At 40.4% G+C, this 27467-nt stretch overlaps 1 protein-coding gene across 4 annotated transcripts; it reads right to left on the reverse strand.

Annotated features, from left to right (window-relative positions):
• Nucleotides 1-14979: 14979 nt before the first annotated feature.
• On the reverse strand, nt 14980-27150 carry LOC140808641 (ribonuclease E/G-like protein, chloroplastic). 4 transcript variants are annotated; one of them, XM_073165770.1, is made up of 14 exons: nt 26991-27112; nt 26172-26287; nt 26024-26087; nt 25336-25572; nt 24037-25250; nt 23616-23933; nt 23450-23491; nt 23198-23322; nt 22103-22250; nt 19957-20029; nt 19309-19421; nt 18458-18577; nt 15972-16127; nt 14980-15331 (listed from the first exon to the last, which is right to left on the reverse strand). In XM_073165770.1, the coding sequence occupies exons 4-14, from the start codon at nt 25562-25564 to the stop codon at nt 15155-15157; spliced, it is 2715 nt and encodes a 904-aa protein (XP_073021871.1). In that variant the 5' UTR covers nt 25565-25572; nt 26024-26087; nt 26172-26287; nt 26991-27112; the 3' UTR covers nt 14980-15154. The 4 variants fall into 4 exon arrangements, with proteins under 4 accessions (XP_073021871.1, XP_073021869.1, XP_073021868.1 ...); XM_073165768.1 differs by having other exon boundaries at nt 26024-26287; nt 27027-27150; XM_073165767.1 differs by having other exon boundaries at nt 26024-26287.
• Between the last annotated feature and the right edge of the window lie 317 nt (nt 27151-27467).

Genomic DNA, 27467 nt, shown 5'->3' on the forward strand with positions numbered 1-27467 from the left:
TTCTGTTCCTGCAAACACAAATTTTAGTATCTGGTACCCAAATCTATTTGGGTCCAAGCCTTATCAGTCCTTTGGAGACCCACATTTGTACAATTCTTGGTGATCTTGTACTTCGTGTATCCAAAGATGTGTGTGCAATAGAAGGTCTGTTATTTCTAACAGTATGCATATTAAAATGTTGTTCCTCCCTTCTGTTTCTGTTTTCCAGTCTGTATCTCTTCTGAACAGGTTTAGAGTTGTAGTACTGGTGGTTTTTAACCTTCATAGGATGTTGTCTTCCATAGTTGAATTCTTTTCTGAATCTAGAACTCTGGTCAACTTTTTCCTTAGGTTTAACGTAACCCAGACCATAGTGCATTCTTCTGTTCATCTGATTTTCATTCCTTTCAACTGAAACAGTAGGTACCTCTGGTTCCTGTACCACACTGGATTTCACAAAGTGAATATATTTCCCTTTGCACATATCCAGTGTTGGCTTTGTATTCGTTTCGGAAGTGCCTTCATTATTACAAAAACCGAGACCACTCCTATCTCCTGACTGTTTTTGTAACTCTTTCATCTTTTCCAATGAAACAGAAGACTTGTTCCAAGCATTTACCAGTAGCGACAACTTCTGGTTTTCAGAAAGCACCTTCTGGTAATCTGCTTTGGCTCTTTCATTCTCAGTTATTAATTTACTCATCTTAACTTGTAAATCATTACAGCTGTCTACTTGCAAGCAAGTTAACTTACTGTTCTGATTCTTTAAGTTCTGATTTTCGATCTTAACTTCTTCAAATAATTGAGAAAGTCTGGAATACTCTTTTACCATGTCATGTAGTGCATCAATCAAATCATTTCGTGTAAATTCATTTGAGTCAAAATCAAATACATCTTCAAATGTCGAGGTTGAGTCATTGTCTGCCATGAGACATTGGACCTCTTCTGCATCACTATCACTGGAATGACTTTCTGAGTCAGATGACTCAGAACTAGAGTCTGCCCATTTGGATTTGCTTTCTTCGGCAATCATTGCTTTTCGATCTCTTCTGGTCTTTTTGTCATTTCTCTTGTGATCCTTTCTCTTTTGATCATCCTTCTTTGGTTTAGGACAATCAGCAATGAAGTGACCTAACTTTCCACAGTTAAAGCATCCCATATCACCAGATGGTGAATCTTTCTTGAAGTTGCGATTGGGACCCTGATAGGTTCGATGGTTTTTCTTCATGAACATGGAGAATTTCTTTACAAATAAGGACATAGCATCACTACTGATTTGTTCAGCAGTCTTCTCCAATGTATTGTCAATGATCACAGCAGGTAATGCCTGAGGTGCAACTACAGCAGCAGTAGAAGAGGTAGTGGCAGTAGCAGTAAGCAGTAGCAGTAGCAAGAGCCTTGGTAGGTAGGCTTGAAGGCTCTTCTCCACTTCTTACTTCTAATTCGAACTCGTAAGCTTTCAGATCTGCAAATAAGTCGTGCAGTTCCAATTTGTTCAAGTCTTTGGACACTCTCATAGCCATTGTTTTAACATCCCATTCTCTGGTTAATGCTCTCATCACCTTGAGGGCTATCTCTCTGTTGCTATGCTCTTTACCCAGAGCTGTTAGCTCATTGACCAGGCTACTGAATCTTTCATCAAACTCGTTTAGAGTTTCACCAGCTCTCATTTTTAGATTTTCGAACTTCTGCATTGCTACAGACAGTTTGCTTTCTTTCGTTTGCTCATTTCCTTCACATATCTGAATGAGCTTCTCCCAAATATCCTTTGCAGTAGAACACATTTTGATTTTACTAAAAGTGTTCTTGTCGAGAGTTTTATACAATATATCCTTCGCCACATTATCAAGGTTGGCCTTCTTCTTATCTTCACTGGTCCATTCACTTCTTGATTTTTCAACCATCTGTGGTGCACCCTCAGTAACAGCAATAGCTGTATTAGGCTTTAATATTTTCAGTGGACCATCTGTGATGACATACCACATGTCATCATCTTGTGCTGCAAGATGGGCTTGCATTCTGATCTTCCAGTCATCGAAGTCTTCCTTAGAGAACATAGGGATCTTGCTGAAGTGAGCCATTTGTTGTAGTTTTTCACGAACAAGAATAACCTGCTCTGATACCAATTGTTGAGGATCGAAGTTGAGTTTAGAGGGGGGTGAATAAACTCTACTCGTTTTTCTTTCTTTTCTGATGAGGTACTAAAATCTTGTTAGGGATAGTAGTTTATCTTGTGCGAATACTTTCACCTGATTACAATAAAACGTGCGGAAACAATCTGATGAAATAGTTGAAAGACAATAAAATAGTAGGCAGCAGTTGTTTATGGAAGTTCGAAGATAAACTCTTCTACGTCTCCCCTTCTTCTGTTTCCAGAAGGTATAACTAAAAGACTTTGGATATTACAGTACAAATCTTGTACACACCCACTTCAGAAGGACTTGCACTTCGGCCTACTGAAACTCTTAGTTTCTCAACTCACAAGAATGCGAAACACAAAGTTCTGAAAAGACTCTTTTCAGATTACAGACTCTTCTTGATAAAGTAAAAATGATGTAAATATTGTGAAGAGTGTAAGAATCAGTAGCACAAGATGATCTTCGAAAGATCAGATATTTGCTATGAAGTGTGTGCTACTTTTCTTTGTGTTGAACTTTAAGTACTCAAGGAATTTCGAGATAAGTCTGAAAAGATGAGAATAGCTTTGTTCCTTGAAAGATAATATTATGCGAAGCGTGCTGTCGTAAAAGGATTTGATCCAAGTATATATAAACGACTGAGTTCAACGTTCACAATCAGAGGATGTCTTCAGATAACTGATACAATCAGCTTTATTACCAAAAGAAGTTCCTGCAGAAAAGCTATAAGACAATCAGTCTTGTTTAATACTTATTTGGGTAAAATACATTAAATGACTCTGTATAGTAATTAATGCTGCAATTAATACGAGTACTAGGAACTCTTTAACGGTAACATTTAAGGTAGCAATGTTAGGAAACGTCCTCTACTGGTTTTGTATTACTGTCCTTTCTACTGGTTTAGTTTTATCAGACCAGTAGCTTCTGATAAATTAGTCAACTGTTCTGGTCTGCTGGTTCTAGTTTATCATCGCCACAATAAAATTCATGTCTAACACTAAGCAATACATTGATTTTTAAAAAATTCAATATATCAAATTTGACCATAAATTTTATATACATTTTCTATCAATGTTCATGTAATTAATACAAACAATACATAGTTTTTGTGCAATGTAGTAAATTCAAAATGCAAAAAATTTGTCCATCTTCCACACTTTTATAGATAATGATACCCCCGGATAAAGGATGGGCTCAGCCCACTCTCGGTAGCCCAGGCAAGTAAGGCCCAAACGTTCAAGAGCCCAGGAGAGGTCTTTTTAACACGATGGGTTCAGGAGGTCATCCGGGAGGTCACCTCGGCCAACCTCCCAAACGCAGTTAAACCAGAAGCTTAGTGAGCCGAGCTCTCAGCCCACTCTCGGTAGCCCAGGCAAGTAAGGCCCAAACGTTCAAGAGCCCAGGAGAGGTCTTTTTAACACGAAGGGTTCAGGAGGTCATCCGGGAGGTCACCGCGACCAACCTCCCAAACACAGTTAAACCAGAAGCTTAGTGAGCCGAGCTCCTGAGCCGACCTCCCAGAAGAACCCGAGCCGACCTCCCACGAGGACATTTTCGCACCGATTTGAAGGTTGGTAGCCGACCTCCCGAGCCGAGCTCCCGTGAGGATCAGGAAATGGCCGAGCTCGTGCTTAAGAGGGCTCTTACTTAGACGTTAGCGGATGGCCCACAGGAGTCAAGCCCGGAAAAGGTAAAACCTATCAAGATTCACCAAATCTTTCAGGATCTAAACCAAATCTTCTACAAGATTCTGAAGATCGAAATCTGCGTAACAGGACTCTATTGTTCCCCTATAAATATCAGGTTTCGTTAACTGTTTATGGATTGATATATTCACATTCTCTCAGCACACATATTACTCTCTCAGTTTTCTGTTCTCTGACTTGAGCATCGGAGGGGCTACGCCGAAACGACCTTCCGATCCCCCTTCTAACAGTCCTGTTTGTGTTTCTTGATTTCGAGGTGTCCAATCCGAGCTCCCCTGGCGAAGATCCGACCTCCCAGCTATCTTACGAAGGTCTGATCCGAGCTCCACAAATGAAGGTCTGATCTCTCATTACCATCCCGGATTTCAGCAACATCAATTGGCACCATCTGTTGGAAATTTTGAGCTAAGACGTAGACATGTGGGGATGAACAGGAAAAATATCAGGCCCTAGAGGTGCTCAAGGCGGCCTTGGAGGTGGTGGGAGAGGCCCCGAAGGTGGTCAAGGAGGAGAAGCGGCTATTCTCAGTCTAGAACAGCTGACCCAGCTAAATAACACATCTATAAATGAGGCCCTACATTGAAGTCGAGCTCCAACACCACCACTGCAACCACCTCCCCCTCCTCCCCTTGGACACCTAGATGCAGTATGGGAGGAAATCAGGAGGTTAGGCAGACAAGTGGGGGGCTGACCTCCCCCCCAAGACAGGGAAAGTCCACTCTCTCCTAAAGTACTGAATGAGGACCTCCCGCCCAACTTTTGAGACTACGACGGGAGTACTGACCCCGAAGAACATTTGGAGAGGTTCAATAATGCTGCCCTGCTCCACAGAGACTCAGACTGGGTGAAGTTTCGGGTCTTCCTTACCATGTTGGTAGGACCGGCTCAGAGGTGGTTCGGCTTCCGGGAATTTAGTACTGTCTTTATGAACCAATATGCCACCAGCAAGAGGCATTTGAAGACCTCCCTAGGCTTGTTCGATGTAAAGCAAGGTGACACAGACTTACTAAGGGATTTCATTAGGCGAATTAACAGTGCAGCCTTGGAGGTCCCCGCCGCAGCTACTGAAACCCTGGTAAATGCCTTCACACAGGGTCTCCGGGGGGGGACAGTTTTACAATTCCTTGGTGAAAAAACCCCCTCACAGCTATGACGAGCTCCTGAGCCGAGCTGAGAAATACGTGAACCTTGAGGATGCACAGAGGTAGAGACGTACGGATGGCAAGCCGGGAGATAAAGACAAAGGAAAGGAAAAGGTAGAGCCGAGCAGGAAGAGGCCTGCTGAGAGATCAGAGGAACGAGGCCGAGGTCCCGGACCTTTCCCTTTTGCCCCATGGGCTATGAGCTTGGAAAGGGCCATGGAAATATGTGAATAAAGGAGGAAGTTAGAATGGCCAAAACAAGCTGAAAAAGGTCCACGTTTACCTCCCTCGGATAAGTTCTGTGAATTCCATCAAGAATACGGTCACCTTACAAATGACTGCCAGAGACTAGGGGAAGAGGTGCAGAGGATCATGCAGAGGGACCCTCATATGAAGAACCTCTTAGCCCGACAGGAAGGAAGGTACCAAGACGACAGGAGAGGTCGAGGACCCCCCTGGATAAATCAAAGAGCTCCACCCAGAGAGAACAGACCCAACCAGGGGAGCCGAGCAGACCCTCAAAGACAGCAGGACCGCAAGTCGAACAAATAGCTAATGATCCGACCCGAGGTATTATACACATGATATCTGGCGGCGCAACTGACGGAGATTCTGGGAGAGCTCTGAAAGCCCATGGTAGGAGATTGGAGAGCTTTGGGTTGGACCTCGCTCCCAAGTCTGACCTCACCATCAGCTTCGGACCAGAGGACCCGAAAGGTATTATTGCCCCTCACAACGATGCCTTGTTAATAACTCTCATTGTCGCCAATTATGACGTAGCAAGAAGCTTTGTCAACACCTGGAAGCTCAGTCAACATTCTTTTCAAGAAGACCTTGGATCAAATGAAAGTGGAAGGGTTCGAGTTTGACCCCATCTCAACGCCTTTATTTGGCTTCACCAGACATGCGGTCCAAACCATTGGACAGATCATGCTTCCCTTATATTTGGGAACGGGACCGCACCACATCACTAAAATGACATGTTTTACGGTGGTGGACGCTCCTTCCTCGTACAATGGGATAATGGGTCGACCGGACCTGGCTGACTTCCGAACTATGAGCTCCACTTACCACCAAAAGCTGAAATATCCTACGAGGAACCATGTGGGAGTTGTTTGTGGGGATCAAAAGTCCTAGCACCGTTGCTATGTAGATGAGGTAAAGGTTGAAGTGAAGAGGTCCCGAACTGAGGTAGGGATGATCGAAGCTCGACAAGGAAGGATCTCCCAGAGTGAGGCTCAACTTATATCGGAGGAAGAACCTGAGATAGTGGAAATAGGATCCTAGCGGAACATCAGGGTGGCGGCCGACTTGGACCCTGAAACTAAAAATGATTTGTTAGCTTGCTTAAAGGCTAACCTCGACGTATTCGCCTGGTCTCCACCAGAGCTTCAAGGGGTTAGCCCGAGCGTCATGGAACATCGCCTCAATATACTCCCTGAAGCCCGACCTGTCAAGAAGAAGAAGAGGCACTTTAGCCCTGAAAAAGACAAGATAATAAAACAGCAGGTAGACGAGATCCTTAGGGCAGGACACATACGGGAGATCTTTTTCCCAACATGATATCAAACTTTGTCCTGCTCCCTAAGAGCTCCAGAAAATGGAGGATGTGCGTCGATTTCAGAGATCTCAACAAAGCTTGCCCAAAAGATTGTTACCCTCTAACAAGGATTGATCAACTGCTTGACTCCACCGCAGGTCATCAATACCTATGTCTAATGATGCTTATCAGGGATACCATCAGATACCATTAGCAGAGGATGACCAGGATAAAGTAAGCTTCATCACTTCAGGGGACATTCTGTTATGTGGTAATGCCTTTCGGGTTAAAAAATGCGGGAGATACTTATCAAAGGCTCATGGACAAGGTTTTCTCAGTTCAAATAGAAAGGAATGTGGAGGTCTACGTGGATGATATCTTGGTGAAGTCCAAGAGTTCGGCGGACCTCATAGCCGACCTCCGCGAGAGCCACTCTGAGATCTTTTGGGTTGAAGCTGAACCCACAGAAGTGCACATTTGGGGTCAAGAGCGGAAAGTTCCTCGGGGTGCAATGGTAACAGAAAGGGGAATTGAGGCCAATCCCGAGAAAGTAAAATCCATCCAATCTATGTCACCTCTTGGAAATCTCCGGGAGGTCCAGAAGCTTGCAGGAAGAATCGCAGCTTTATCATGATTCATTTCGAGAGCAGCACATCGAAGCCACCTTTCTTCCGCATCCTCAGAAAAACGAAAAAGTTTGAGTGGGATCAAGAGTGCGTGAGGCATTCGATGATTTGAAGAAGCATTTGGCAGAGCTCCCTGTACTAGCCAAGCCAGCTCCGAAAGAACAGTTATATGTTTATCTATCAGCCACTGAAGCGGCCGTGAGCTCGGTCCTAATCAGACAAAAGGGAACTGACCAGAATCCCGTGTATTATATACTCCCATGCACTCAAGGGAGCTGAACTCAAATATACAACAGTGGAAAAACTTGCTTTAGCCTTGGTCACCACGGCTCGGAGGTTAAGGCCATACTTCCTTTCTCACCCCATTATGGTCCTCACTAACAGCCCTCTTGGGAAAATAATGACTCATGCCGATATATCTGGGAGATTGGTTAAGTGGACCACAGAACTGGGAGAATACGACATCCAATATGGACCTCAGACCGCAATCAAAACACAAGCCTTGGCCGATTTCCTGGCTGAGACTTTGCATTCCGAGATATAAGACCTTTGGAAGGTCTATGTGGATGGCTCCTCCACCAATGAAGGCAGCGAAGTGGGAGTGTTACTGATCTCTCCGAAAGGGGATGAACTAAAGTTGGCTGTGCGGCTGGACTTCAGAGCATCTAACAATGAGGTGAAATATGAAGCAGTCTTAGCGGGTCTAAGGGCAGCCCGGCAGGTCGGGGCCGCCCGGGTTCACGTCTTCTCTGACTCTCAGTTGGTGGCCCATCAAATGAATGGATCTTATGATATCAAGAATGAAAGATTGATGGAATACATCATGGCAGTAAAGGCGGCCAAAGAGCTCTTTACAGAACTTGTGTTTAAGCAGATCCCTAGAGAGGAGAATGAAGGAGCCTACGCCCTTGCAAAAATGGCAAGATCACTTCACAGTTGGAAATCAAGGGATGTGGTAGTCCAAGTGGAATTAATTCCTTCTTTGGATGCCCCATCTCCTGAGCCTGGAGATCATGATTGGCGTACCGAGTTACTAGGATACATGAAAAATGGGGTGCTCCACAGAGATCCAAAGAAGGTATACATGATGAAGCAAAGGAGCCTTCAATTTATACTGGTCAATGGAGTTCTCTATAAGAGGTCACTCTCTCAACCTCTTCTCAAATGCTTAGATCCCAAACAATCTAACTACGTGCTAAGGGAGATTCCCGAAGGCTGTTGCAGAAATCACTTGGGATCTTACTTTCTGGCACAGAAGGCACTTCTGGCCGGGTATTTCTGGCCAACTATGTTGAAAGACGCCCTAGCTCTCGTCACCTCCTGCAACAGTTGCCAACGTCATGCTAAGCTCCAACATCAACCAGCCGCACTAATGAAGAGTATTGTGGCAGCCTGCCCATTTGACCAGTGGGGAATTGATATTGTGGGACCTTTTCCCATAGCCCAGCCCAGAATAAGTTCTTGCTAGTAGCCATCGATTATTTCTCAAAATGGGTAAAGGCTGGAGCGTTGGCTAAGATCACAGAGAGTGAGGTCCTCAAATTTCTCTGGAAGAATATTGTCTGCCGGTTTCGGGTCCCGAGAAAGTTAATATCTGACAATGGAAGACAGTTCCAGGGAAGCCGGATCCAAGCCTGCTGCAAAGAAATGAAGATTCAGCATCACTTCACTTCTGTAGCCTACCCTCAGTGCAATGGCCAAGTGGAGTTCACCAACAGGTCTTTAGTGCAAAGCCTTAAAACCTGACTGGGGAATGCAAAAGTAAATGGGTGGAAGAGCTCATCAGTGTGCTTTGGTCATATCGGACTACTCCAAAGATTGGTACGGGGGAGACACCTTTCAGCCTGGTTTATGGGAATGAGGCGGTGCTTCCAGCAGAGATCAGCGAAGAAACCTCCTGAGTGATATTCTACGATGAGCAAAACAACGAGAGACGAGCAGCGGACCTAGATTTCGTGGAAGAAAAGAGGGAAGCCACGGCCATAAGAATGGAAGCTTACAAGAGACGCATAGCCCAGTCCTACAATAAGAAAGAAGGTCATTCAGAGGAGCTTCCAGGTTGGAGACCTGGTTTGGAAGAAGACTCAAGAAGTGGAGGTCGAAAGTTAGATCCAAGATGGGAAGGACCGTTCAAGGTGGTGGAAAAGCTCAGCTCGGGCGCCTATTACTTAGAAGACCTGTCAGGGAAGAAATTGAAGAGGCCATAGAATGCTTATCACCTCCGCAAATATTATTCTTAGATACCGTTAGAAGTTTTAGTTTTATTTTTCTGTCAGTTACTTTTGTTGCAAGGACATCAGATTTTAATGTTAAATTCAGATTCATTAATAAAATTATGCATTTTTGTTAAACATTATTGCAGATAAGGGTTTTCACCTCAGACAGTTCAGGAGCCCAGAGCTCACCTCATTTTGGTTACGCCAAGTTTACAAGGGTTTTCACCCTCAGTCAGTTCAATAGTCTCAGAGCTCACCTCAGCTCGGCAGAAACTTTACGGTTTGCCGTCATTATTTTGTTAAAGTGTGGTGCCAAGGTCCCATGACCGAGCTTACCCTCACGGCATGATCTCACCGAGTTATTATCTCGTTAAAGTGGCGTGCCGAGCTCCCATGACCGAGCTTACCCTCACGGCATGATCTCACCGACTTATTATTTCGTTTAAGTGGTGTGCTGAGCTCCCATGACCGAGCTTACCCTCACGTCATTATCTCACCAAGTTATTATTTTGTTAAAGTATTGTGTCGAGCTCCCATGGCCAAGCTTACCCTCACGGCATGATCTCATCGAGTTATTATTTTATTAAAGTGGTGTGCTGAGCTCCCATGACCGAGCTTACCCTCACGGCATGATCTCACCAAGTTATTATTTTGTTAAAGTATTGTGTCGAGCTCCCATGGCCGAGCTTACCCTCACGGCATGATCTCACCGAGTTGAAATTTTATTAAGTGTTGAGCCGAGTATCAAGTGTAGGGCCGAGCTCCAAGAGCCCAGCCGACCTCTCTCAAAATGACCTCACCGAGTTGAAATTTTATTAAATATTCATTATGTCTGTTGACCTCATACGAGACGGAATGATGAAATAAAATTTCATTTAAAAGAGTTCAGTACAAGCCAAAGGGAAATAAACGAATGAGATGGGCCGGGGAACTAAGCTACTTAACTTTCTGGGGCTTCTGGGGGGAGGTTATCCACAACCTTCTGAGAATCAAGAAAGCCAGCTTCCTTGAACTGAGCCACAGCTCCGTCAAAACCAATGTATATAAACCCAAGGGCCTTCTCAGCAACGGTAAGAGCATACTCTTCTGACTTCATAAAGGCCTCTTTGAAAACCTCGGAACCTTGCTCCAGGTCAGCTTGAGCAGCCCTGGCCACCTCCTGAGAAGCCCTGACCTCCTCCTGACAAGCTTCAAACCGGACCTCCGAAACTCGTAGCTCATTCTTTAACTTCAGTACTTCAGCTGCAAAGCCTGGTGCATGTCATCCTCCCGCCTCTTCGAGTTGGCTTTTTCCTTCTCGAGGGCCTCCTTCAGATCAGCCAATTTTTTGTCGAGCTCAGCTGATATTGCCTGGAAGGCCCTAGGTATCCTTCGAGGACTGCTTCCTAAAATTGGTGGCTCGGAAAGCCACCTCAACATTCAGAAGGGCAGCCTGTAGAAAACAGGAACTTAGTTGGGATCAGAGGGCACAAACAGATTACTTGAAAAAACAGTACCTCGGTGCTGGCAGCCGTGGATCTCGTGAAGAGCTCGAACCAGTTGAGCTCTTGAAGGAAGTCTACATCAACCCCAGAGACGACGTCCAAAGCACGGCGCCCGCCAGGGGAGTGGGTCCTGACCCTATTATCCGGAGGTCGTCCATATCATAAAGATTGGACCTGCAGCGAATGGCCTTGGAGTGAGGGTCCGGTTTGAACTGACTCAGGGGAACAACATTAGTTGGGGGAGGCCCGAAATCCCCACTGCTGCCAGACTGGCCTATCGGACCAGGGGTACTAGGGGCTCGGCGCTTCCGGGAAGATGTGTTCCGAGGTACCAACAGAGCCTCAGTCACTGTCACCACGGTGACCTCCTCAGCACTGACCTCAGCGGCCACGGCTTTACCTTTCGCAGCTTCCGAGCTGGCCTTCTGCTGTTGCTTCCGAGCCGCAAGCTTTTGGATCAGGGCATTCATGACTCTGTTAGCTGAGACCAGGAAAAATCGAGGTCAGATCAAAAAAAAAGTGGGAGGAGAAGGGAACACAAAAAACAAAAACCAAAGGAGCGACTTGCAAAGGGGCTGAGCCGAGATCCATACCCTCATGACCCTTGGGAGAGACTTTAGCCGAGCTGAGCCCGTAATAGCACAAGAGGTCCTCGGCTAGAAGGGTTGGGGTAAGGAAACGCCGACCCCTAATAGCCCCGAACGGCCCAAGAAAAGTGAGAGACTTGCGGAAACCCGAAGGGGGACAAGGAAGCTCAGGGAGAGCCGCTCTCCACTGGGAGCAGATGTCCCACAGGTCGGAAGGTTGGACGAAAAAGAAGTGATGTTTCCAATATTTATTTGAGCTTGGGGCCCCTTCGAATAACTGGCAGTTTGACCGAGCTGAGAAGTAGAAGGGAGCCACTTCTGACCTCTTGGGAAGGTAGAAATGGGAAAAGGTAAGAGGGTCTACCTCGAAACCTAAGGCTTTGAAAAGAACAACAAAATTACACAAGGTACGAAAAGCATTTGGTGTGAACTGGCCGAGGTGGATCTGGTAAAATTGACTAAACTGTTGAAAGAAATGAGGGAGAGGGAATCGAAGGCCACCCTCTAGCTGATCTTGATAGAAGGTATAATAGCCAGGAGGGGGATTGTTAGCTCTCTCCTCAGAGTGAGGGAAGATAAACTTATAATTTGAGGGGGCGTGGGAGAAAGCTCGGATGTGAACCTCGTCCGATTCATCCGACCACGAAGGATGGAGTTCGAACCAAGGATCTGACGTCCTGATTAGCTCCTCGGGATGATTAAGACAAGCTGGTTCCGGAATGCGCCGTCATCACCAGTAGCCAGGCGGGAGCTGACCCCATCAGTCGCGGGACACTCACCAGACCCCGAGGCGATCTCCGTGAGGGGATCATACTGATCCACCTCTCGGAATATCTCCTCGGAGTTCAGCGGGGAAGAAAAAATTGGAGAGGTCATAATAAAATACCTACGGGAGATCGGGGAACCGAGAACGAGGAGTTAGGGAAAAGGGGATCCTTTTTTCTGAAAGGTCGGAGCCGAGGTGAAAAAAAAACATGGAAAATAAATGAATAAGGGTTGAGGGTATTTATAGAGGGACCGTGAGGAAATTGGACCGTTGAATCCAGATGTGGTGGACGGCTAGGATCATCTCGGGATGCGTGAAACTAACCGTTGAACTGACAGGTGACAGCGACGTCTAATTTTTAGCTCGGGAACCAGCAGGGCTAGAAGCTGCAAACCTTAGCTCCTGATCAGTTCAGCATGGGTAAGGACGACCTAATCAGCGTGGTTAGGGACTTTGAGTTCCATCTCAGCTCAGCTAGAACTTTGTCACAACTCAGCGTGGTGGAGTACTTTGCTTAGTCATTCAGCTCGGCTAAGAACTTCGTCTTCCAGTTCAGGACAATCAAAAACTCAGCTCAGCTGAAAAAACTCACCTTTTGGGTCAGAACACCCTATAACTTGGTCATTCCAGCTTAGCACGGCTAAAAGCCTCTAAGATCAGGAGGCACCTGGACTTCGTCACCAAAGATCAATATCATTGAAAGCTTCTAAGCTCAGTATAACTGTGGGCCATCGAGAGTTCAGACAACCACAAGCTTTTAGTCTACGACATCATCTCAACTTGAGGGGGGGGACTCGTGATACCCCCGGATAAGGGATGGGCTCAGCCCACTCTCGGTAGCCCAGGAAAGTAAGGCCCAAACGTTCAAGAGCCCAGGAGAGGTCTTTTAACACGAAGAGTTCAGGAGGTCATCCGGGAGGTCACCTCGGCCAACCTCCCAAACGCAGTTAAACCAGAAGCTTAGTGAGCCGAGATCCCGAGCCGACCTCCCACGAGGACATTTTCGCACCGGTTGGAAGGTTGGTAGCCGACCTCCCGTGAGGATCAGGGAATGGCTGAGCTCGTACTTAAGAGGGCTTTTACTTAGACGTTAGCGGATGGACCACAGGAGTCAAGCCTGGAAAGGTAAAACCTATCAATATTCACCAAATCTTTCAGGATCTAAACCAAATCTACAAGATATAACCAAATCTTCTACAAGATTCTGAAGATCTAAATCTGCCAAAACAGGACTCTATTGTTCCCCTATAAATACCAGGTTTCGTTAACTGTTTATGGATTGATATATTCACATTCTCTCAGCACACATATTACTCTCTCAGTTTTCTGTTCTCTGACTTGAGCGTCGGAGGGGCTTCGCCGGAACAACCTTCTGGCCCCTTCTAACACTCCTGTTCGTGTTTCTTGATTTCGAGATGTCCGATCCGAGTTCCCCTGGCGAAGATCCGACCTCCCAGATATCTTACGAAGGTCTGATCCGAGCTCCACAAGTGAAGGTCCGATCTCTCATTTACCAACCCGGATTTCAGCAGCATCAGATAATATATTCTATTAAAAAAAAACTACTATGATTCTTATATGTTTATTGAGTTCAAAAAATAAATATATAAACTAAATGTATAAGCAATGCATTGATTTCTAAAAATTCAATATCTCAAATTTGACCATAAATGTTATATACTTTTTCCATCAATGCTCATACAATTAATACAAACAATACATAATTTTTGAGCAACATAGTAAAATCATAATGCAAAAACTTTGTCCATCATCCACACTTTTATAGATATATATATATAGATTTCCATCAATGCACATGTTATTAATACAACCAATAAATAGTTTTTGAGCATTGTAGTAAAATCACAATGTAAAAACTTTAATCATCAGCCATATATATATATACGGCGACCTTTCATTTGAAAAATTAGCCCGTCTTTGTTCATGTTTTGAACCTCTTTTGGGATGGTTACTACTCATACAATAGATGACCCATAAACATATCCATGCATGAGAACCACGACTCTAATATTTGACGTGATTTTTTTAACAGAAATTGCATTCTCCGCCAAAAATAGCAAGGAGTCTTGTGTAAATGCTTATGGGGTCGTTTTGTTGGAACTGCTGACCTGAAAGAAGGTTCTGGATCCATCCTTTGGTGGGGAAATGGATCTCGTGGAGTGGGCAAGATGCACGTGAAACACAACAGAACATATAGAGAAGATTGTGGATTCAGACCTGTTGGAAGAAATCTTGGATTCAAATATACAGCAGCAAGTAAAGCTCATGCTTTTATTTGGCATGAGATGTAACCTTGTATGAGAGAAGTTGTGAAGCAACTACCCTAAACAATTCCAATTCCAATTCCAATTCCAATGGTAGAAGCAAACACCAGCAAACACCAGACCTGAATCTTATGAACCCTCATGGTATTTCTCGGCATTTGTCACTGACCATGAACCACCATTTTTTGTAAACTATAAGCTCTTTAATAAGATAGCAACTAGAAATTTAAGCTTGATAGGTGTATGCTTAGTGAAAACGACCGATGGTAACCTTTCTCGTTCTTCCTTTATTTGTTCAATTTTTCGTCTGGTTTTTCAGTTTCCCCAGTGAACTCTGGTCGAAAGTTCTAGGATCTGGAACCCTTTAAGAATGCCATTATGTTGCATTTAATCGTTCACGCCTGTCAAAAGTTAAAAAACAAACAAGACTACGAGAGAGTGAAAAGTTTAATGTTAACTAAAATCAGTTGTCTCTGTGACTTGTGAAATTTACCGAATTTGCAGGTGTAATTTATCTGAAGTACGAATTTCTCTTTCAATGAATAGATCGAAACGTAACCATGATACAGGGGAAAAAAAGGATACCTATATATTTATAAAAAAGAAAAAAATAAATAATCCTTTTAGACGGGAACCTACAATATGCAGCCATACCAATGCTGCCCAACATTGTATAATCAATTATTCATTTTCCACCTGTTTTCCACTTGATGGGTAAGAGAGTTACTTTCTTGGTGGAGGCATAAGTTGCTGCCTCTGTTGGCCGCAGCACAGAGATAGCAGCTTGGTGTTGGTTCTCGGGTACATTGTGATCTGTCAAATGTTTTAGCTCAAATGTCCCTCGGGTAAGACCCCTGGCAACCTGATAAACAAATTCGTGTAACCAATTAAAATTTTCACATGAGAAGGCAAAAACTAATACGCATTTGAAACGAATTAGCGCATCATCGGGTGTAATTCAGCATTTCTTTATATAGTTTCAGAGCATAATATAATAAAACTTTTAAAGGTGTCATCTGAAAAGGGATGCACCATCTGATCATGCTAAATAATCACATTTCTCGTGGCAGATAAATATAAAATATTTTCTGTCAAAGTTTTATCAGGAAATAAAAAGAAAAGCTTATCTTGGAAACATCAAGGAAATGGTATCCCTATGGATCATTTTAGCAACATTCAGTCATCAGATGGATTCTATAAAATATATATAAATGCAATTTCCAAATCAACTCACTTGACTAGATTATAACTTCAACTGGGTAAACCTAGTAAAATGAATTATCGGAAACTTGTGAAATAGCATCCTACCCTACTTAAAAGAATTTGAGAAATTACAAGAAGTATGCATTTTTTAATTTTCTAGTAAGCAGAATACTGAACTGGAACACAGCATTTTAAACACGAGTGAACTGGTGAATATTAGTTTATCTTTCCAATTAAGGTGAACAAAATTATCAATACATGCTGAAAGCAGTTTCAGAGTCTGAAACTAATTTCAATACCTTTAGGAGGATCCACACTTTTAAAGAACTACTCAAAATTGCAAGTCTTGTCCTCTTTCCTGATGTCAAATAGTTACACATATGTCGGTCAACCCTTAAGATGAATCGCGGCCAAGATTTGGCATTTTCAGGGTCCCTTTTTTGGTCCATGATAGACTGATCAAAGGAAAACATAAAGCAACAGAAGACTTACAAAGGTTTATAAAAATAAATAAAGATACGAATAAGATTATAGACTACATGCCACAAACGTATAAGTGAATAACCAAATGGATAACCGAGTGACGAATGTCACTGTAAAAAACAGAGTATAATTAGAGGAAAATAAGAACTATAAAGCATGCACGAAAGGAAAAAAGTAGTCTTATACACAGCTCAAAGGGCGTGGAAAAAGTAATTTCCCAAAATAAGTGCAGAAGCTAGTGTCACCATTTAAGCTCAAGCCAACTAAAATTTGAATGACTAATTGAGTTAAGGGCTCAAGCAAAGGATCAAGGCTTCAAGATATGCAAGACAGAACATGCATAAAAGGGAAGTATTCACTCAAAACCAGATGAACTGAGATTGAAAAGGGCAACAGACTTAAAGTTAGAGAAAATAATTAAAGAGAATTTCTTCTTAGTGTTGTAAAGAAATAAAAGTGAATTATTTCGAGAGAGTTGTTTTCCTGGGTATCTTGATTGTATGTAATCTGTAGAAGTTGGCAATAGTAAAATCTCCGGTGGGAGTTGGTCAGAATTTGACTGAACCACCTAAAATTCTAGTCTCTCCTTTATCTTTGATTTTGCAGTTTTCCTTTCTATTAATTCTTGAATCTGAAGGTTCCAAGATTCACAATCTGGTGTGAGAGTTCTTTGATATACACTAAGCTCAAGCGATTTACAAACTACAACGCATCAAAGACAGGTTGGAGGAGAATTCGACTGCAAATGATGGGTACCAAAATTGAGCTGAAGCGATTCAATGGCAAGGGTGAGATGAACCTAGGGGCAGCTAGAAGAATCCTGGGAATGGAAATCACAAGAGATAGAACTATTCAAGTGTTGTTCCTCACTGAAAAGGACTATTTACAGAAGATACTTGAACGATACAGCATGATAGATTGTAAGTCAGTGCCAGGAACCATTGGTCAACACTTCAATCTCACTACTATGCATTCGCCTAGAACATATCAGGAGCAGGCATACATGACTAAGGTTCCCCATGGAAGCGCAGTAGGAAACCTAATGTATGCGATGGTTTGTTCTAGACCAGATATTGCACTGGTGTTAGCTAAGTAAGTAGATGTATGGCAAATCCCAGGAAAGATTATTGCTTAGCTGTTAGATTGATCTTTCGATATATTAGGGGAACCATAAATATTGGTTTGAAGTTCAAAGATGCTAGGAAAGGTCCTGACACAATTATTGGATATGTAGATGAAGATTTTCTGGAAGTATAGACTCCAGAAGATCAACAACAGATTTTGTCTTCAATGTGTTCATGGGAGTGCAGAGTTGGAAGTCTATGTTACAACCAGTAGTTGCATTATCAACCACAGAGGCTGACAACATAGCCGTTACTGAATTTAGTCAAGGAAGAAATTTGAATGAAAGACTTCATGGGTGGAGTAAGGTTTGGGCAGAAAACAATGACAGTGTTCTGCGACAACCAGAGTGCACTACATTTAGCCAAGCATCAAGTATTCCACGAGAGCTCGAAACATATTGATGTCAAATTACATTTCATAGGGGAAGTGATTGAGGATGGAACTGTGCTGGTTAGAAAAGTTAGTACTGAGCACAACCCTGCAGACATGTGTACGCAAGTCCTACCAAGTGCCAAGTTCCATCACTTCATGAATTTGAAAATGTGACCACTCCTGCGGAGCCCTGAGGAAAGGACACTGTGAAGATACTGCTATAGGAACTTAACTGATGACAAGGTGGAGATTTGCGGAAGCTAGTGTCACCATTTAAGCTCAAGCCAACTAAGAGTGGAATTAGCTGGAACTAACGCCTAGTGGTTGAGTTGGTCACATGGCTTGGCAGTTGAATTAATTGATGGGCTCAAGCAAAGGATCGAGGCTTCCAGATATGCAAGACAAAACAAGTATTAAAGGGAAATGATCACTCAAGAAACCAGATGAATTGAGATTGAAAAGGGCAAAACACTTCAAAGTTAGAGAAAATAATTCAAGAGAATTTCTTCGTACTGTTGTAAAGAAATAAAAGTGAATTATTTCAAAAGATTTGTTTTCCTGGGTATCTCCATTTGTATGTAAACTGTAGACATTGGCAAACCAAAAATTCTTGAGTCGTCTTTATCTTTGATTTTGCACTTTTTCTTTCTACTAATTCTTGAATCTGAAAGTTCAAATATTCACAATCTGGTGCAGAGTTCTCGATATACACTAAGATCAAACAATTTAATAACAACAAAGAGTATTTTCCCGAAATCTCGGAATCATGGTTTTTATAACCAAGCTTTCAACGAAAATTACTCACCAGGAGCCGGCATATTTCATGTTCAATTTTGGAAAATGAAGTTTCCAAAGCCTCCACTCTCCCAGTCGCATGACAGCAGGTGCATGGTTCACTGATCATAAATGTCACGCTAGGTCGTACCTGTTGAGTATAATTATAAGTTGATAGCATCTAGGATTTCCACTTTGAAGTCAGAGATTATGACATCCAAGTTTCTGGATCTCATAACAATCATTTTTTCTTATCAGATGCCCATCAAGTGATTTGGTTTCAAAAAAATCTCAATATATACAAACAGCATACTAAGTGTGGGACCAAGCCTAACATCCACAGGCACAAGAGATATGACCGAATTGCCATAAAAGTTACAGATCGAACCTATAGGATATTCCCATACTGTAACAACAAAAGAGCGATTCTCGTGGCTTAATCTAGTATGGTAAAAAACGGTGAAAACCTGTGCACGACCAATTTTTATTTACTAGCACAAATTACTCTTTCATTATCAGTTTTAGCTTAATTTAGTGGTTTAGATTAGGAAACAAAGAACAAAACAACGTCAGTTGCAAGGTTAGGTTGAGTCCCTATCTGATCTGTACATTTAGTTACGTATATGGCACATGGTAAGGTACCTCATAATGTATATGGTTGAGGTATGTTGGAAACTTTTTATCCCAAAAGTAACCCTGATATTTATAATTCACTACAAAAGGCAAGAACAACAATCCTCTAATAAATATCAAAATTCACATCATTCATTCTTTTGTATGTACCAAAGTGCTAATAGCAGAAAGGTAACTCTTCAATAATGTTTTTGTAAAAATCATGAGAGAAATATATTAAATGGAAAACCATTGATTAACATATCATACACGTTTTCGGGTTATTTCCATAAGTCCATGTCTAGATAATTCAGACACTTTAACAGTTGATCGGTCCCTCTCAACAGCGTTCTTAACTTCTTCGTAAATGAGTCGCTTATTTGCTGCAAAATAAATAATATGTTAGAAAGAAAAATGGATCAACACAAATGTAAACTTTTCTTTTCAAATTTACATATGACATTCCATCTAGAGTTAAATTACAATTCATTTCCACTTTGCACTGACAAATATTTCCTATGATCTCATTGAAACAATGCCAGTTTAAATTTCAAGGCATGTGGAAAGGACTAGAAAAAAAATGGGACAAGAAGAATATCCCAAAAGACAAATACCTGGGAATGGGAATGAGAATCAGAAGAGGGATTGAATGATTGAGTTTTTGAATACATTCTTGTTCTTACTAATCACTAGAATGTAATTAACATGGAAAAATTATGAAAAATAATTGATGTGGTTTTATCACGGCCTTCTAAGTTCTAACTGGAGAAAATACTTCTTTCTCGAGTAGATGACTAACACATATGCCCGATTAAATATAAAATTATCCTAATACAATATCTCAACATGGCTAAAAAATTCAAAAACAATTGCATCATACATTGACGGAACCAGGAAACTGGAAATGTGTATACTTACAATCATCCATCATATCAATGAAATCTACCACAATTATTCCACCAACATCTCTCAACCTTAATTCTCTTGCAATCTGCAATCATAAAGCACACCCAAGTTAATGTCGAAAATCATGCAAAATATATAGTTATTATAGACTATTACTGTGAAAGCAACATTAAAAAGAACTCAGACTGTGCAGTTAAATTAAACAAAATAAACATCAACCTCTGGAAGTATGAGATATAGCATCATATACAAGAACAATAAAGTAATAAAACATGAATGTCTGATGAAGCACATTGGTGGTGTAAGCATGTTCAATCTGATAAAACAAACAAACAGTTGCATGGAAACTTTTTGCCAGACTTTAATCTTCATGATCATGCATTCACAAAAAACAGTTCATGAAAGATAAGTTTCTTGCCGATACACCCTCATTGAGTTCATTATTTCAAATCCATTGGTCTTGTTTAGAAATTTGTGTGTTACCTTAGTGAGAATGACATGAAGTTGTAATTATAGAACAAACAAATATATTTGCGAAATTACTATTCCTAACCTTTTCAAGTTGATTTTCTTATAAAACAGGGGCCATGGAAAGTTATTCAAGTTTCACTTTATAGCAAATTAAGACGCATGATACTCAGTGATCTTATATGAGTGATTAAGTCGAAAATAAGTGCAGATTTCATGCCGATCATTTGGAAATGGACTGTTAGAAAACTCATGGCCATTACATTCAAAACAAGGAATATTAGGCCAAGTTTAAGAAGCTAAAAAGCCCACGCGGGATTCATTAATTGTTAGTTGAGGTTCAATTACAAGATTAAAGTCAATTATTTTTAGTTAGGCTCTTAATGGGCTAGGGAGCCTAGCAGACAACATGGACCAATTTAAGAAACAAGAGTCGAAGTGATCAACTTGACTGAAGTCCAAGACTACAATTTTTTGTTATGGGCTTTATTCATTTTATATATATATCAATCAAGGCATAAATATTTATTGCAGCAACCTTTAAGTCTTGTTTTTTATTTAATCTTTTTGGGTTATTTCATTTGGTGGGAGTATATTGCATGATTTTGGTTTAACCAAACGTATATATGCGAAAGAGACGAGTCTTAGCTAGATCATTATTGAATAAATTTTGAGTTTTTACACATGTAATTGGAAAAGCTCGAGTATTTGAACATGAAATGAACTTACAGAGATCTAGGTCCTTCGGCATTCAACTGGAGAAATGACATCCAAATTCATCTTAAATCTTGGTGACATTTAGTTTAAGCTTAATATATAAAATTGATTTGATTTTTCATGTCAAACTACACTATTGCTTCAGCATTCTGAGTTTAGTATTGTGGTGTTTGTTATTGATTAATGACATCCTGAGGAATTTATTAAAATATTGCTACCGTCCCTTTATTTTATTGTTGGGGTTCTCATCATGCATTTTCCAAGAATGGACGATTTTCGCTACATTTATAACAATCTAATTCTTTTTAAGACCGTGAATATCTCATGCATTTGCTCCCATTCCTCTGAGTCTGTCACTTCAACGGTAATCGGAAATCAGTCATCATGTTAACATTAGCATACATTGCCTTAGGCTGTATACTTTGGGATTTAAAGTAGAATTCTCTCCACTCACAAGTTCAACAGTCTATTTCGTCAACTTTCATTCACTTTCACAATCAATTGTATCTTATTATGGCTACATAATTTCTGATAAATATACACCTTGCAAACAAATAACAAAATTACATCGACTTCTAAAAATTTCTCCATAGATACTTCTTCAAAAGAATCTTTCAAAAACTAGTTTCAAAACTTTTGACTTGAAAATGATAGAAATACAGCCTCAATTTCCCAATTTAATTAGACGTCATCCACTTTCAGATGAAATGTTGACGCACTTGGTTCGAGCTAACACTTAAGCTGTAATGTTCCGTGTTAAAATAACAAGGAAAGATTAAGAATAAGAAAATTTCTAACAGTATCGACAAACTTACCTATAGTTTTCAAAAAAGGGTCATTGACAAAAGATACCATGTTTTACCATGTCAAAGCTTTAGGATCCATGCCACGATGAAATCCACATATTTTAGGAGTAACACAAGTCATGAAATATGAAAGCATAAAATAGGGTACGATGTTGGATTGAGAGTACTTGTTTGGCAGCAGCAAGGTTGACCTCCAGAATAGCTTTCTCTTGTGAAGTTCCTTGACCAAGCATGCAATGCCCCCCATTCACATCAATGGATACCAATGCCTCAGTTTGTTCAATGACTAGATAACCGCCATTAGTCAGAGGAACCCTATTAGAAAAGAGAAAACAATTAGAATTTGGAATAGATTATGTGGACCAACTGGATGCAGATCTTGGTAAATTTTATCACCAGACGATGATATAAGTTGGAAATATGAGATATCGACCGTGATATATCAATACACGGTATTATCCATATGCACCCACAATTAAGGTACGTGTTTAAAATGAATTAAGCTCTTGCTTTCAACATTCCCATCTCTGTTCTTTTTTATGTAATTTGCTCCTATTTGGTTGTCATAAGCTCATAGACTAAAGCTACTCTGTTACACTTGATCCTCTGCTTTATCATGCCTTTCTAATTTTCTTATCAAATCATCCTGCTGTCATTTCAAAACAGAAACACGTATAGAAGAAAACATTTGTAGAATGTACGCAAAGTTACGAGTGAGAAAAACAATCTAAGACCCCGTATATCCCAGCAACCGAAGGTAAGGTAGGAATTTGGGCATGCTTATGTTATTGACTGTTATACCAATGCCACACAAGCTATTTATTCACACACTTCAATTTTAACGCTGTCAACCATTCAGGTAAAATCACCCAAATGAATTATGCATGTTCGTGTCTAGAAATAACATTATAAAAAAGGATAACCACCTGGTTCAAATCACAGCAACAAACAACTTTCCTAATCAATGGATACTTCAGCAATCACTTGAAGTATCTATCAATAATCCAAAGCCCCTTAAGGTTTTGCAATGATATGTACAATGTTCAAAACATCTGAGACCCTGTTTCCAGGACCCAAGTTTTATTGTGATTTTAGCAAACTACTGCACTTTAAAACCATCAATGTACTGGAAATCACAATTCACAAAATGGTATCAATAATAATAAAATTTTAGTTAGCATTTGAGACCAAAAACATTATATTCTCACCTCTGAACAGTTTAAGCTTTTAGAAAAGGAAGTAAAAAGAGTGGTTTCACTAACCTTTTACTAAGAATGCTGTTTATTTCTCCTTCAATTTTGTATTCATCGAAAAGAGGAGTCTTTTTACTGTACAGCTCAACTCTGTCACAAAGATCAGGAGCTATCTTTTGAAGATAGTTGGTAACCTGATATAAAACATTGCAGAAGTCAACCAGTGGAAATTAGAAATAATTACAGGTTCATAGACATCAAAGGATAAAATCTCGGTCTTCTAAATAAAATTATAATTGCCTAAAACATAGTATTAAATACCTCGTGATATGTCCTTGGAGAATCAACTACCATTTTCTTTACCTGTCAATGAGCCAAATAGAGAGCTTAGCTCATGATTTACACATGATAAACAAGAACAATACTGCAAGAGGAAACCTTCAACACGAAAACAGAAAATTGCTTTAAAAGGTGACTGTGAGCCAACCTTCTCGTTAAAATAATCTTGGACAACACAGAGAGTTTGACCCATGGCCCTATGCAACATAACAGGAACAGCTCCATCAACACCTTCATCTGCAGCAAGAGCGGCAGATTTTGCATGTTCCATTACATTTTTCCACGTTAACAATAGCCCTTCCAAATCCTTCTGCAATTCCTCAAGTGGATGACCAGCAGCAACTGTTCTTATGGTGAGGCCAAATCCAGGAGGTTGCAAAGCTTTAGCGATAACTCTTAATCGTGTACGCTCACCACCAGAAATTTTTTTTGAAATACCAATTGTGTTGCAACGTGTGATCAGTATCTGCGGCATTCAAAACAACTAAAAGAACTTGCCCACAGGTCTAGCTAGAAAATTAAACGTGAAGTATAAAACATAGAAAACAAAGCAAGGAAACATTAGATACCCAAAATCGGCTTCTTAATACTGGATAAGCCGTCAGCGTGGGGCCTTTCGTACCCAATCCTTCTTTAACAACTTGAACAATTATCTTAGAGCCCTCTTGAACTTGCACCCACTTACTTTCTTCTGTATGTATATTGTTGGAATCCAGATGAATGCCATTATTCTGCAACTGGTCCACATCCCCGTTTAGCTGTTCTAAGAATCTCTCGGGATCAGCTTCACGTTCATGTCTAGAAACACTACCATTTAGATTTTCCTCTATAACTTCTGCAGCATCAAAATTAAAATGGTTATCATGACTTTCATAATCATCGTCAACGAACTCATCTTCATTTTTGTCATTCTCCACCTCATCAAGTTCTCCAGCTCCATCAAAGAAAGTCGTGTTTTCAGGAAAATGCACATGATCCGCAAGTTTATCAATCATGGAGCCCTCTAACTCTCTTCCATGAATAGGAGGTAATACAAACGGTTCCCTGTAAATCTTTATATCCATGAAAGCTGGCCTTGGGCTGCCAATATTTACAAATGCACCACCCATATGGGGAACTAGCTTTGTTACTATTCCCACATATACACTATCACACTGCACATTATTTTTTATAGGTTCCAACAATAATTCAACCAATTTATCATTTTCTAGAACAGCTATTCTTTGCATGGTACATAAAGAAGAGTTGATCAATATAACAGTGAAAGGAAAGTCCTCTGTTACTGCATTGCTTTCTTCATGCAACAGATTCTCGAGTACTAGATGCTGCTCACCAAGTGCTAACAGAGTGTCCTCATCTTTAGAACACTCATTCTCGGATGCATCTGAAACAATCTCGACAGAAGACCGACCACTACAGGAACATGAGTCAAACATCCAGGGTTCCTCAACAGGATGGTCTGACAATAAAGAACCATTAAATTCACCATTGTTATCTTTATCATTCACGTCAAACTCAGAAGTATGATCGGAATCTTCATTGAACTGGAATTGATTTAAGTAATTTGCTCCCTTGTAGTCAATTTTGCTTGAAATCCCGGTGTCTGTAAAATGGTGAAATGTTAGGGAGTGTGATAGCCAAGGCTCCTCAACGACCTGGTCCCTTAAACTGTAAGTTTTGCTGACACATGATTTCCTTCCGATACTGGGGTTTACACAATCATTCAAGAACAGCTTTGAGACCAAAGAATCATTGTACCAGTTTTTCACTGTTTTTGATTTATCTGTAAAAGCACTGGAAGTATTTGAGTATTCAGCAACATATTACTTAAAAAAAAAGACCAGATTCAACATCAACATGAGCAATACCACTTAATGAAGCATGAACAAAAATTTTCCTCGTTCTCTTCCCTAACCATGGATAAAGTATGACAGCAACCGATTTTCTAGAACGAGATCTGAGCTTTGCAGAATGCTTTCTATTTTGCTGGTTTATTGAATGTGGCAGAATTGGAAGTTCAACTCCAGGTCTCCACATGACATCAGATGATGTCCACATGCCTTCCCTTAAAAAACCGTGAAAGCTTACTTCCTTCATATTCTCAGCTAGTAAACAAGAAGAAGAGAAAACTATTTAGGCGTCATAAGACATTGATTGTTCAGAAGTACATCAATGTTTAAGTTAACGATGATATAGTAAATGAAAAGATGACTTTTTTTCTTTCTTCAGGATAAAATAGAAAATTATTATCAACCATCATTCCATCTTAAAGAGCATGATCGAGAAAAAGACAACGTAGAAACCCAATCAAGTAATAAGACATAGTTGTATTTCTGTTGATGTATTTCGTTGAAGGTTATGTGTAGAAGTTTCTCATGATAATGGTAAAGCAGCAGTCATGTGTTATTCATATGATAATGTAGACTATTATTTTTCAATAGTTTGGAGTATTGTAAATTAAAAGGCCATATTGATGAGAAAAAGTGATAAACCAACAAAACTTCAAAGTGACATTTAAGAAGGGCCTTTCTCATTAATGATTCTAGGGTCACCTACCAAAGAGGCCTGGCAAATTTTTTATTATGCCATATTTCTTTGACCAGGATAGAAGTTTCTGTCCCTGTAAAGAACTTAGAGAATTTGAACCGAGCCTTTTGCTTGCAAACTGGAATATTGTAACGATGATGGAGTTAAAAGTAATGACCCAATAACTTCTGCATTCCTTAGAGGTTCTATCATCCAAGGAGAAAATTAATGGTGTCAGTCACTGAGCAGCATGAGTCCAAGGATTGGTTTCAGAAGCAGCCTTGATCCTAGAGCCTGCAAGGATAGCAAAGATTACAGATGATAGAAGTAACCAAAGCCTAAGTCAAACAGAAATTTATTTCAGAAAAGCAGAAAACAGGAAAAATAGCAGTTCACTTCCTTAAAATTAATATCCATTGTTGCCTACATGATTTCTTTAAGGCATCACAAGGAACTACACCACCCTATTTTCGAAACCAATATACAATTAAAGGAAAACAAATATGTTAAACGTGAGGCATCAGGGAGAAATGCAGCCGAGGGAGCTTATAGGATTTGATATATCATGTTCCAGAATATGGCTCCTACTTTCCTCCTTATTCTTTAATTCAAAAGAAACTGTTTTGAGCTTCTTTTGAAGCTCTAACAAGAAACCTGAATTAAAAAACCAAGAATTAATCTATTCTAGACAAACCCAATTCGAACAAAAACTCAACTGAAACTATACATATATAAATACAAACACAAAAAATGTAGCTCCCCTACCCATCTGTTTTAAAAACAAGCAACATCAACAACTCTATGACAATCTTTCATCCATATTAACGACATTTGCAGGAGCTAGGAAAATGGATTCTCCATTGACGAATTCTGACAAACATGATCATGAATAATCCTATGTTGCAACACTGAAATCTAAATTAATTAACTTTCGAGCCAATGGAATTTTGAACACAAAAAAGTCGAAAAACAAATAAATTAAACACCGGATGCACACCTGCGGTGAAAATGAATCCAAGGAGGAGAGGAATACGTGAAACTTGTGGAATGTAGGTGCCGCACTTCCGGCTGTTCCTACTGTACTGGCGCTGGGCTCAATATGTTTATCTACTTGCAAATATTCGAAGAATAATAAATGCTATATTTATTCCATTAAAATTTTTAAAAAATTACAAATAAATCTAATAAATTCTAAAATTACAAACACCAAGAGGTAGTAATTCTCTTATTTTTTATACCCTAATACTTGTGGTTATCTTATATTTTCTAGAGGTAAATATGTAAGAAAGATATAAATACGATGAGTGTGTAAAATATTAAAAATTATAAAATTTATCTGTTATTTTTCACAAGTGTATATAATGTTAAATATCACCATCATCATCCTAATACATTACCACTAGTTACAGGGTCGGTTACATAGATATCAGTTATCCATATTGAATGATTTTCTCTTATATCATCTTTTAAACAA

This window comes from Primulina eburnea, chromosome 13 (assembly GCF_022965805.1).
Source record: "Primulina eburnea isolate SZY01 chromosome 13, ASM2296580v1, whole genome shotgun sequence".
NCBI classification, from domain to species: Eukaryota; Viridiplantae; Streptophyta; class Magnoliopsida; order Lamiales; family Gesneriaceae; genus Primulina; species Primulina eburnea.